Raw genomic sequence first — 14,080 nt, 5'->3', positions numbered from 1 at the left:
GACATGCTTGACTTGAACATTTTTTGGGCCGATTACTTTTTGTGTCAGGTAGTATACATGAGCTTGGAATTTGTACAGGCGCCCCAGAATTTGAAATAAGACTTTAAAAAATTGCCTGGAATGGAAGTGAAAATGAAACAGGAGAATTCACATTCAGGATTCGCGCCAAACGCCATCTTGGCTCAAACCACCTATTTTCGGCTCCCCATTCCTCATGTGTTTTGCTGTGAAGATAGTAACATTGCAAGGATGAGACCCTAAAACATTTCTGATTCCTATTCACGCTGAAGTCAAAAAAGAATTAATGAGCTAACGCTACCTTTACTCCAACCTCATGCTGGATTAGAAAAGTACAAGACATGTGTCATGCATGACAAGAAAGGTTTCGTTATAGACTATCCACTTCTAAGGACTGACGGCCTATAAAGGTTGTGTAAACACAACTCAATATTTGCTAATCAGACACGCCCACACATCAAAAACAGTTAGAAATGAAGGGAGTACAACTCTCCACAAGATAACCGCATTATTCTGACCAACCTGATTAGAACTTTCCCACTCATTAGCTAAAAACGGAACGGAGCACTCAAGGCTCAGTCGGCAACCTCGACAGCAGAACAGTCACCGAACTATCGAGGTCGAGGGAAAGATCTACCCGGCAATGTTATACTGTAGCTCATGTACGGGTTACGAACCACTGTAATGTTTGTTGTGGTTTCTTAATTGTGTACCCAATAACGAGAAAGAAAATGTATTTATTAACTGTTCAGTACGTAGCAAACAAAGGCGAGTGGAAAACATGATCTTTCGTGACTATTTGGAGAGCATTGTTAGTCCCGGTCGTTAAAACAGAAAATATGTTCTTGTAAATACGTAATTCCCTGGTTATCAAAACAGTACCCAGAATTACTCAGCATACGAACATAGGTCAGAAGGATCCAGACACCTGTATAGGGCCTACATAGACTTTTACAAGAATGCCCTTTCTCTTATTTTTTAACATTATTCCTTGTAATGTTTGAAACTTAAAATATATAACACCGGGCGAGTTGGCCGTGCGGTTGGGGGCGCACAGCTGTGAGTTTGCATCCGGGAGATAGTGGATTCGAACCCCACTGTCGGCAGCCCTGAAGATGGTTTTCCGTGGTTTCCCAATTTCACACCAGGAAAATGCTGGGGCTGTACCTTAATTAAGGCCACGGCCGCTTCCTTCCAACTCCAAGGCCTTTCCTATCCCATCGTCGCCATAAGATCTATATGTGTCGGTGCGACGTAAAGCAACTAGCAAAAAAATTGCTGGTAAAATAGCCTAAAAAATAGCGACTGTCAGTAACAGAAACAAAAAGTATTTCCTGTTCATCGCAGAAGGCAGTTGAAATGGACCTCAGAAACTGACCAACTGTACAAGATATTGAGCATTTGTAGCGATGAACTCGGTCCATAATTTATGAGTTGGTGCATCTCTTGGCCTTACCTTGGTATTACGCTATATACAACTTCTGACCGTCATCTACCGTGCGTTTGAATGCTTTTCTTTCCTCTGTGGCTGTAGACACTGAAAATGAAATGGCGTATGACTTTTAGTGCCGGGAGTGTCCGAGGACATGTTCGGCTCGCCAGGTGCAGGTCTTTTGAATTGACTCCCGTAGGCAACCTGCGGGTCGTGATGAGGATGAAATGATGATGAAGACAACACATACACCCAGCCCCCTTGCCAGCGAAATTAACCAATGATGGTTAAAATTCCCGACCCTGCCGGGAATCGAACCCGGGACCCCTGTGGCCAAAGGCCAGCACGCTAACCATTTAGCCATGGAGCCGGACGCTGTAGACACTATGTACAATGTTTCACAAAGCGAAGGAATCGTATGAAGGAACTAGCAAATGGTAACACATGGTTGTGATAGGCAAGTGAATGACCCGCAGACATTTTCAGCATATTTATTTGTTTTTTTAAGAAAAAGACGGGAGAAACTGAAATATTTACTTTTGTTTTAAAGTAAGTAAAATTAATCTTCTACAATTCTACTTTATGAAAGAAAGTAAAATAACTGATAATGTAAAGATAAAAAAGAGAGAACGGGTTTATTGAATAATGTATTGTACATGTTGCACACTTTTACTACGAGAAACAAGCTATCTGATAAATTCTTCGAAGAGTCTGAATTTTTCATCCTTCTTCAGCTGTGTGGCTGTAAATTTGTCTTACAAACAATCAGACTTAGTCTTCACCCACGACGTGAAGGGAAGTAACTTATTATATTTCTGTGAGCCACGATGTTTTCAAAGAAACTTCTTTCGTATTCTGCAATTTATGGCAAACTCTTCACTACTACATCGAACATGTAAACCCATCACTAAAATGAAGTAAGATGCGAGGTGGTAAGGCTGCTCAAACATTTAATTTTCTAGTAGATAAGTGCTTAGATAATTTGCAAACAATTTCTGTTAGAAAGGTGCTTAGATAATTTGCAAACAATTTCTGGTAGAAAAGTGCTTAGATAATTTGCAAACAATTTCTGTTAGAAAGGTGCTTAGATAATTTGCAAACAATTTCTGTTAGAAAGGTGCTTAGATAATTTGCAAACAATTTCTGCTAGAAAAGTACTTAGATAATTTGCAAACAATTTCTGCTAGAAAGGTGCTTAGATAATTTGCAAACAATTTCTGTTAGAAACGTGCTTAGATAATTTGCAAACAATTTCTGTTAGAAAGGTGCTTAGATAATTTGCAAATAATTTCTGTTAGAAAGGTGCTTAGATAATTTGCAAACAATTTCTGTTAGAAAGGTGCTTAGATAATTTGCAAACAATTTCTGGTAGAAAAGTGCTTAGATAATTTGCAAACAATTTCTGTTAGAAAGGTGCTTAGATAATTTGCAAACAATTTCTGTTAGAAAGGTGCTTAGATAATTTGCAAACAATTTCTGTTAGAAAGGTGCTTAGATAATTTGCAAACAATTTCTGTTAGAAAGGTGCTTAGATAATTTGCAAACAATTTCTGTTAGAAAGGTGCTTAGATAATTTGCAAACAATTTCTGTTAGAAAGGTGCTTAGATAATTTGCAAACAATTTCTGGTAGAAGAGTGCTTAGATAATTTGCAAACAATTTCTGGACGAACGAGCTGCAACGTTAATAAATCTGGCACGTCATTTGTCTGCAGTGTGCATAAAGAAGTTCCGCATGACTCTGAAGGAATTGCTTGTGCCCGCCTGTTACACAGCCATGTACAGATATATTTCTTGTAGTGGTTGTATGGCACAGTAACTCGAAAACGTTCAAGCAATGACGGTCTTAACTACATGAATATGATTTTTTTGTTTATATAAAGTAACTGTATATGTGGGTATTAAGACCGTTAGAAGTTACAACGGTCGTGACAAAAAACGTGTGTACAAACTGAAGGCAAAAAGTACCGGTAATTAAACGGTGTACGTATGGTTTAGGCTGAGAATTGTTAACACGTGTTAACAATAATAATAACTTTTAATGTAAACATAAAAAGAGAGAACGGATTAACTTAAGCAAAAAGAAAATAATATAGCACCAAATCCTATTCTTTATATATTTCATAAAAGGAGCGTAGTAACGAAGTGTTAAACGTGATAAGATAGTTCAACGTTTCAACGTATTTTCAATGTGAGAGAAGAGGTAGAGACAAGTTCCATTTATTATTATTATTATTATTATTATTATTATTATTATTATTATTATTATTATGTCCGGCTCCATGGCTAAATGGTTAGCCGTTGGTCACAGGGGTCCCGGGTTCGATTCCCGGCAGGGTCGGGAATTTTAACCTTAATTGGTTAATTTCACTGGCACGGAGGCTGGGTGTATGTGTCGTCTTCATCATCATTTCATCCTCATCACGACGTGTAGGTCGCCTACGGGCGTCAAATCAAAAGACCTGCATCTGGCGAGCCGAACTTGTCCTCGGGCACTCTCGGCACTAAACGCCATACGCCATTTCATTATTATTATTATTATTATTATTATTATTATTATTATTATTATTGCCTTATCCAAACATGGAACTTGGCGGCGTAGTTAGTGCCCCTGCTAAGCCAGGGCCCACTGATTAGATACCTTCAGCCGGAGTTTACTTGTAGTAAGGTGGCCAGTTCCACTCATCCTTTACGCAATCCGTCCAAGCGGATACCACGCCCAACGTTGCTTAACTTCCGGGATTTCCTGTGATCGGCTCTTTCAAGGTGGCAACACCATTGTGCTATTATTATTTTCGATAATTAATTCGTCAGTAACTCGTTCTCACTGCGAGTTGTTCATGGAACAATATTTTATTAAAAACATTTATGAATATTTAAAGATGCTAACAAACACGAATTGACTTTTTTTACAATCTGCTTTACGTCGCACCGACGATGGGATAGGAGAGAGGTAGGAGTTGAAAGGAAGCGACCGCGGCCTTAATTAAGGTTAAATGTTAAATTTACCTGGTGTGAAAATGGGAAACCACGGAAGACAATCTTCAGAGGTGACAACAGTGATTTCCGAACCCACTATCTCCCGAATGCAAGCTGACAGCTACGTGACCGAAACCGCACAGCCACTTGCTCAGTTCGCAAACTGACCTTTTTTTATCTGTAGTAGTTTAGCGCCTCGTTAAACATCGAAGGTTTTCGCCGATGTACGGATAAAGAAGGGCCAGGATTGGGAAAGAAGTGACTGTCGACGATGAAATGAAATGTCGTATGGCATTTAGTGCCGGGATATCCCAGGACGGGTTCGGCTCGCCAGGTGCAGGTCTTTCAATTTGACTCCCGTAGGCGACCTGCGCGTCGTGATGAGGATGAAATGATGATGAAGACAACACATACACCCAGCCTCCGTGCCATTGGAATTAACCAATTAAGGTTAAAATCCCCGACCCGGCCGGGAATCGAACCCGGGACCCTTTGAACCGAAGGCCAGTACGCTGACCGTTCAGCCAACGAGTCGGACACTGTCGACGATGATGTTCGAATACAGCATTTCCCGCATTGAAGCTCACAGCTACGTGACCCGAACAACGCAGCCAAGTCGTTCGGTAAAAATTAAACAACAAAAAGGAAAGTATATCGAACTCTACAACTCTACAGACAAAACTAACAACCTGACAAAACTTATCTCTACATCTATTTTAAAGAAAAAATCAAACTGTTATAATTAACATAGCAGGTGTGTATGGTTCTTTGATACTTAACGTGTGGTAGAAAAATGCGAATGCAGAAGCCCTGGGTCTATTGAACAACTAGTTTAATTCTTCGTACGACTGTTGGAATAAGATTCACTTGTGAGATGACTGAGAAGCTGATAATACAGGCAGCAAACCTGCCCATGACAGAAGAACGCTGACACTGTTGGACCTCCTGGTCATCTGGTTAAGCAGTAACAGGAGTAGTAGTTGCTGTTGTCATTCTGGTCGGCTTAGAGACATCCAACAGTAGTATTAAGCGTGGCTTAAAATGCCTCGTAGACCACCACGCCAGGGACAATATTCCAAGAAATCGGGAAACAAACCCTGGACTAGACACCAATACTGAGCCAAGAAAATAGTACGGTACATTACTTTGTCTTGAACCTTTTCTTCGAAGAATGTGTTGATGATAAATTCGGCTTCATGATATTCACACCCATTAACGTCATCGACATCAATAGTCTACTCTGCAGTAAAAAAAAGAAAGAGAAAACATTACTTACGAAAACAGTAGTACTTGGTTACAAGAATATAGTCTTCTGACATGCTCAATAAAATTCGATGATGGGGACCCTCTTTTCAATTCAAGACCTTTCTTGATTTGTTGGCTAATCACCTTTATCGTTCAATAACAATACCGCTTAACTAACGGCGACATCTGGAGTCACTAGATGACACTGATCTCAAGAATGGTCCCACGTGGGTGCACACGCATTTACATTTTAAAATACGTCACCATGGCTCTTCCAACGTATTAGAGTTTCTATATTGCATTTATGGACAATTATTTATATTGGATTATGATATATTCATCCTTCCGTACGAAGTAATTGAGAAACTCCTGTATTTAGGCTGCATTTTCAGCAGGGATTTAGCGTCAAAAGTTGGAGATATTTTGCTGGCTCCACATCGCGGTTCGCCACAGTCTTTGTTAATACAACGCTTCTTGTCTTACTCTTGTGAATAAATTCATCCAGTACACGGACTATCATAAACCGACACACGAAATATTACGAGAAAAATCTCTTCAATGACTGATATAGAAAATAAACTTCTTTCAAAAATTCCTTCGGAAGGAAAACTTACTCTGGCAAGCATGTTTGCTGAATGCATATAGGATGCAAGCATTACACCATCATATCTCAGTGTTCCAATACTCCTTGACAATTTATTCATATAATTATTCACTTATTTCACTGTTGCTTTTAGTAGCGTCTTGCTCATCAGTTCCTACTTCGTCCCAGACGTTGGTTATGTCCCCCTAGACACCAGGCCAGCTTTCCGGTATTATCCAATCTATGTCCGATCAACCATTTGCAACTGGATTGGAGTGAGCATCACGAGGACGTCAAACTATAAGTTCCAGTTGGCCATGCCTCGTGAACCACTCTTAATCAAACTGCGATATTTCGACGAGAGAATGATCCTTCTGAAAATGAAACACACCATCCCGACAATATTCCTGTACCGTAAGGAACATGTGATGTCTTCCATTATGTGTACATACTATTCCAATATCCAGACTAGTCATCTCCACCTCATCAAACTTCGACGAGCAATACATACTCGATCCTCAGTGCAAGCACTCGGCTAGGAATTCTTGAGTGCATAGGATACCCAATATTAAGGCCTACCTTCCCAGTCCTAGCCTTTTCCATTTCAGCATCACTGAAAATTTATCTTTGTTAGGGCGACGTTCAACAGAATAAGACAACTAGACTGACCTTAGCCATCAGGAGGTCGAGCCGACACCATGAATTACACCGTTCCATGGGAGTGGTTGCCTAATTGTAGCCTACTTCCCCCTTAAAACCACCACCACCACCACCACTGCATTTCACCACTCCGAATTACATCTCGCAGTTCACGAATGTCATTCTCAACTGGAATATATCGATGCGCGCAAAGAGCCCTCTACAAATAATGCTTCCCGTCTGCACACTATTCAACGCGTTTATTATACCGGTACCGGCTGAACCTTTTTTGAGTGAAGGGGCCGATGACCTCAATGTTAGGCACTTTAAAACAATAATTATCTACATCATCAGCAGCATTATCATAATATTTTGAATGCAATATTGCGAACTTTGTAAAAGACCAATGTAGGCAGGGAGCTACTATGTAGCATGTCTTCAGCCTTTGTATGCTTCAAGAGTCACGTAGATGAGTAACACAATGTGCCGGATTGCACTTTTAGTTGCTGATATCAGATATGTTCCTGCGTAATTTGAAAAACTGAATGAAAAAGAATGTAAAGAACTCGGTAATCTCTTTGGGATTAGAACCTGACCGAGTGGCTCAGACGACAGAGCGCTGGTTTTCTGAGCTCAATTTGATAGGTTCGATCCGACTCAGTCCGGTGGTATTTGTAGCTGCTCAAATTTAAATGAAATGGCGTATGGCTTTTAGTGTCGGGAGTGCCCGAGGACATGTTCAGCTCGCCAGGTGTAGGTCTTTTGATTTGACTCCCGTAGGCGACCTGCGCGTCGTGATGAGGATGAAATGATGATGAAGCCGACACGTACACCTAGTTCGCGTGCCAGCGAAATTAACCAAGGATGGTTAAAATTCCCGACCCTGTCGGGAATCGAACCCGGGACCCCTGTTACCAAAGGCCAGCACGCTAACCATTTAGCCATAGAGCCGGACGTTGCTCAAATACGCCAGCCTCTATCGACAGTCAAATAACTCCTATGAGACATAATTCCGGCACCTTGAGGACTATAAAAACCGTCAAAGATGTTAGTGGGACGTAAACTATTATTATTATGATTAGCCTTCTTTCTTTCTTCTGTTTACCCTCCAGGGTTGGTTCTTCCCTCGAACTCAGCGAAGGATCCCACAAGGGCAGTGTCCTGGGTGGTGGTATACAACTGGTAAGGAGGAACAGTACATCGGCCCAGATGGCCTCACCTGCTATGCTGAAGAGGGGCCTTATGAGGGGATGGAAAGTTTGGAACGGATAGACCAGGAAGAGGAAAGGAAGCGGCCGTGGCCTTAAGTTAGGTACCATCCCAGCATTTGCCTGGAGGAGAAGTGGGAAACCACGAAAAACTACTTCGAGGATGGCTGAGGTGGGAATCGAACCCAACTCTACTCAGTTGATCTTCCGAGGTTGAGTGGACCCCGTTCTAGCCCTCGTACAACCTTTCAAATTTCGTGGCAGAGCCGGGAATGGAACCCGAACCTTCGGGGGTGGCAGCTAATTACGCTCATCACTACACCGCAGAGGCGGACATTATTATTATTATTATTATTATTATTATTATTATTATTATTATTATTATTTGGGATTAAAGACGAGGATGCTGCTTAATCATATCTACGGGTTTTCAACTATGTTTCTTGCAAGAAATTACACGATAATCGTACAGGCTTAGCTTCTTTGATTTTCAAAGCTGATATCTGATATGAAACTCCGAAAAAACTTGCCGAGTGTGTTTTGTGTGAACGCATTTCATCTGCTAGCGCAGAACGATCTTTCAGCACTGTACTGAATAACGACAAAACTCAGGAATCGTGTAGGACAAGATACGTTACTATCGGGTACTATTGTATACAGCGCAATGGTGCGGTCTTTCTACAGAGTGAGTTAACAGTGTAAAGAGTTTTTATGTACGGTAACTTAAAAACAAATATTTCTACAGCGCATACATCGTAACTAGGTAACTGCACCAAGAATTTCCTTGTTGGGTTTCCTTTTCGGTTACCATTTATCTGTTTAGTCTTCTCCAGTTTGTTTAAGGGTCCATTGAAGATGATGAGGAACCAGCATAGGAATTCATTGATCAAGTAACCAACATTTATGCTTTAGCTAAACCAAGACGCATTCGTGTAATAAAACAGATGATAAATTACCAACTAGCAGGCCTAGTAAATTTGGGCAGTTTATGTAAAAAGGACACGGCACTGGCTTTATATGACAATAACACAAAAGGATAGTTACCTATTCATATTCACCATGTTTTACAAAAATAATTAAGCTATACCACCTTTTCAAGTTATCGTTATACACAAATGTAAAAGTGTTTAAAACAAATAATAAAGAATGAAAGCTCTATTTCTTTAACTGACCTCATTTTTCTATGTTCCCATTTTAAAACTGCCTCTTTTGTTAATTAAGATGTCTGTAGATCGTTTCCGATTCCGTCAGTTCCAACTCCTCCGTTTGTCCGACTTTTGGGCTGAACGGTCAGCGTAGTGGACGTCGATTCGGAGGCCCCGGGTTCGATTTCAGGCCGGTTCGGGGATTTTAACTTCGTCTGGTTAATTTCCCTGGCTCGGGGGCTGGGTATTTATGTGCGTCTTAAATGCGTCTTAAAGTTCAATTCATCAAGTCAATTCATAATTAATAAGAAAAGTACAAAATTGTAAACTGGCTGCATGGTCCATACGACTGAAAGCCATTGCTTTTATAAATCCTCCGTTCCCGCTGGTCTCTACCAAACTGCAATGACAGAGACGATGACATGGAGCCGTCTTTCAGGATTCACAGTAGAAGAGGAATTACTAAAGGAAGCAAGATTGTAGCTTTATGGGACTGCTGATATCGTGGCCATCACAACGGAACCTCCAGTTTTACGGAGAATCTGAACCATTTAATTTCAAATATCCTACGTAACAGCATAGATCAAAGCTCCAGACGAGATTAAGAGAAACATAATAGTGAATTTTTTAAACTAAAATACTTTGGACCGAAATGTAGGACATCCATCCAGCTTGGTTTTTACATCAATCAGCTAAGCTACAAGAAAGGAAAATAATTAAAAAATTAAACTTAGTTTCGAACATAGAAAAATAAACTTATTTACTGCGTTTACATGCAGGATTTAGATCGATCTGAGTACACTTCCCGTATTGAAAACGCCATGTAAACGGGGACTCAGTTCAGACTGAGTCTCAAGGTCGATGCGGTAAAATTTGGGATCGTATCGTACTCAGTTCGAAATGAGTTCCATGTAAACGCGGATCGTACTCAGATCGTATTGAAAACGACTGCGCACACACTCCATGTTTGTTCTGACAAAATCGTCATCATTAAAGCTCTGTCGAAATGACAAATATAATAAGCCAGTAAATATATTACCTGTATAAATGATCAGCAACTGCAATCATATTTATAAGGCGGCCAGCCATGGCGATTAAGAAAATCACGATAACCTTCTGTTGGGGGTCAAATTGGAATGTGCGTTCTATCTATTGCACCAATTACATTTGGAATACCACACATACTTTTAAAACTGAAAGTTATCTCCTAGGCTTCTACTTCACTTGGCGTTTTTAAATTCTAAGAGGTGATATCGATTTTACAACAATTCTGCATCGTCTGTATACGTCGATGTTGCCTGGCGAATTCAATACGATACTCACATACCACATGTAAACGGGGATCGTATTCAATACGGTAAGTGTACTCAAATCGATCTCAATCCCCATGTAAACGTACTAATTGTAATGTCCTTTGTGACGGAACTTCGTAATTTATGTTGTAGGAATATAAAATGATTGCACCATCTGTGAGGTATCTTTATTAGAGGGGGGAGGTGCAAAACAGGGAACAATCCCAAAAATATCAACAAAGCGTAGTCACATATTTAAAAATCAATCAATCAATCAATCAATCTGCATTTAGGGCAGTCACCCAGGTGGTAGATTCCCTATCTGTTGTTTTTCTAGCCTTTTCTTAAATTATTGCAAAGAAATTGGAAATGTATTGAACATCATCTTTGGTAAGTTATCCCAATCCCTAACTCCCCTTCATATAAACGAATATTTTCTCCAATTTGTCCTCGTGAATTCCAGCTTTATCTTCATATTGTGACATAAATCTATAAATATTTCATGCATAAAAATTAATTCTTAACAAGAAATGGGACCTTATTCCGTAAGGTTATTTTTGTAGCTTGGAACATATTGATTACTAGCCCCGTATACTTATGAGTGTGAAAACTATCGGATAGGCTCTGTTACAGCAATCTTTGTTTTAGTGTACTATATATGGGTATGAAATTGAGATAAATATCTCTGAACTTGAAATAAAGTAATATTCCAACATCTGTCCAGAGAGTGCAGAAAACCTAGGGGAAAATCACAGTCAGGATGGCTAGGGCTACTGAATGCGGTGGAATTCAAATTAAATATTTAAAGGCGGTCATTCACGCGTTCACTGTTATTTTGCCTAAGATATTTATTTTATTTCATGTTTGTCCAGTTTATCAATTACACTCTCTCTGCTAGATTGGGATCCACTAATGCAGAAGGTGCCTTTCTTCGGACAATTACAATTTAGTAAACAGGAATGCTTCTCTATTTTCCCGCTACGTTGAATAAAATGAACAATATTTTGCTGGAACATAAATAAGTCCGGATACATTTCATTTTAGATCTGTTTAACAAAACTGAAAAGAAACTGAGCTGTCAATCATGACACGATGGAAACGTAATAATTAGAACAGACAAAATTAGATTTATATTAATTGTTAAGGGTTCCTTCTATTAGTACTACACTAACAGCCTATATCCTATGAAGGGTGAACAACTCATAACGTCGGCGCTATCTACAAAAACACCACGAAGTTTTTTATGTCAGTAGGCCTACTAAGTGGGCATCGCTGAAATGTGTGGTACCGTCCCTCAATATAGACAGCAAAGTATGTGCATGGGATTTTAAGCTTATCCGTAATAGAATTTCAGATTTGGGGCGGATAAAAGGAATTTCCTACCTGTTCACAAATCACTTATAGAAAACAGCAATAAATTAAAAATATGCTGTTTTCAAATCGTTCATGAGAAAATATAAATTACAAACATACTACGACGCTTTATTTTACGTTTTCTATTCGAAACGATCTTAATTTCCTTAAATACAATGTAGAGACACAATGTAACATAAAATGACATGATAAATAAGAACAATGGGGCGTGGTAGCCGAGGGACATCGTCACTGATTTATCACAAAGGCTGCAGCACTTCGAATCCCAACAATGCGAATGGGATTCTTAAAATTAAAAAACTGGCACCCTGTTGTTCAGATTCACATAAAACTGGAGGTCCCGTGGTTATTTATGATCATATCAACAGATACGTTAAAATACAAGACTGCTTGCTTTTTTTTTCTTTGATAAGAGCTATTTAAGCTCATCATTAAACATTTTATAAAGAAACAAAGTACTGTGTCCAAAAATAATTACTGAAAGGATTTAGAAGAAAATTGAACTCTAGTCCAAAACTTTGGATATGAAAATAAACACCGGTGGCTACGAAGCTAGAACTCCACACGGTCCTCACTAATTATATTAGCGTCTCTAAGAATTAGTGTAGGAAATCCTGCACTGCAACACCTCACCTAAAATCACAACCATGGACTACAGAAACCATTAAATACAAATCTGCATTCATATATCGATAAGTAAAACCGATGGTTGTATAAGAAGCCGGGATCCGAATGCTTGGGGAAGCACAATACTACAATAAAAATGAATTCACATGAGATGGTACTCACCATGAAAACCATGAACCTTGCTTGTTGCAGGACCTCAAACGGAATAACAGCGCCTCCGCAATATCCAAGATGATTTTTTATGGCCGTATCTTCAGCACTATTCAACATTTATCCAAAAGACTAGTTGTCAACAGTAAGATGAATCACTGATACTAGTGTCCGCGAATCACAAATATTTCACTGTTCGTTCTTTTATTATCTGGAGTGATTAATACAGGGTTATGCTGTACGCACGAAACACAAATACAAATTAGGCACTGAATATTATTGTCGCAATGTAAAGGCCACCTCTTCCCTGATAATGCACGTTTCAATAAAAATCAAAACGAAATATGCATGCCTAATAAATGCACAGTTTTATCAATGTGCATGCATTTCATGCGGGTGATAAAAATGAAGAAAAGATACGTCAATGAACTGTCACAACCGGCGAGGAATAAGTTTAGGAAAAATCATTAGGAACTATCGTATATTATTAACATGTTCCGTTAGATACTGAAAGAATAAGTTCGTATTATTGCTCGTAGGAGAACACGTTGAGTATTATCTAAGCACCATCTCTTCAGCACAAGGTGGTCCCAGTAAATGTCTTTTGTGTTTCAGAATATATCTAGACAGTGTTTTGAAAAGCGTTCAAATTACCACCCAAATTCACAACTACAGTAATAAATAAAATAGTACAGAGACGATACACATTCCACACTATTAATAACTGTCAACTAAAAGAAACGGAACGTGATACACAAAATGGGAAACAAATTAATAGATTCAAGAGTAATTAGGATTTTTCGAGGAGTACGAAACAAAATCGATTTAGTCAATACATTCGTTGAGCATTGTTATCAATCCACAATCCTAGATGTCAAGCTGATTGTCAGATGCACTGTTCTGTTCTATGTAGCACTATTATCAGGTTTACAGTTGTCACTGTCGATATCATAAGTTACACCCCTCATAAGAACGTGCACATTCGTTTCATTGAGTGTAAATACTTGATCAGAGAACCATTGAATCATCAGCTGTTTCCTACATGCAGATTACTTTCTGCTACAAACCATCACTAGCTAGTTAGCATTAAACGTGCTACGGCAGCCATGACACAGCCAAGACGTGGCCACCCTGTACACCGTCTCGCAATGTACTGCAGTGTAAGTTCCGTTCCGTGCCGTACCCGCTCCCAGAGCTCCCGCCAGCCGGCACGGCCGAGCCCTCAACGTCACGGCCCGGTGGCGATGGTAACGCACCTCGCAGCAGTAATAGGAACATAACAGGCCACGTTGCCATGTACCCTACTGTCACGTTAGGCTTAATTAGTGATTTTTTTTTTACACTGAGGTTTTAAAACAGCTTATTTGTATTCTATCACCTGAAATGACGG

General features: G+C 39.6%; 1 protein-coding gene across 1 annotated transcript in view; it reads right to left on the bottom strand.

Annotated features, from left to right (window-relative positions):
* Positions 1 to 12,838, bottom strand: part of LOC136865478 (Krueppel-like factor 12) — a 525,451-nt gene extending 512,613 nt beyond the window's left edge. Inside the window, exon 1 of the mRNA XM_068226263.1 lies at positions 12,703 to 12,838. Within this exon, the coding sequence (XP_068082364.1) occupies positions 12,703 to 12,810 (108 nt within the window). The 5' untranslated portion in view covers positions 12,811 to 12,838. The remainder of the gene's footprint in view (positions 1 to 12,702) is intronic.
* Positions 12,839 to 14,080: the final 1,242 nt, after the last annotated feature.

The sequence above is a fragment of the Anabrus simplex genome, chromosome 1, assembly GCF_040414725.1.
Source record: "Anabrus simplex isolate iqAnaSimp1 chromosome 1, ASM4041472v1, whole genome shotgun sequence".
Classification (NCBI taxonomy): domain Eukaryota; kingdom Metazoa; phylum Arthropoda; class Insecta; order Orthoptera; family Tettigoniidae; genus Anabrus; species Anabrus simplex.
Note: the sequence above shows the minus strand (reverse complement) of the source record. Positions and strands in the feature narration are given on the sequence as shown.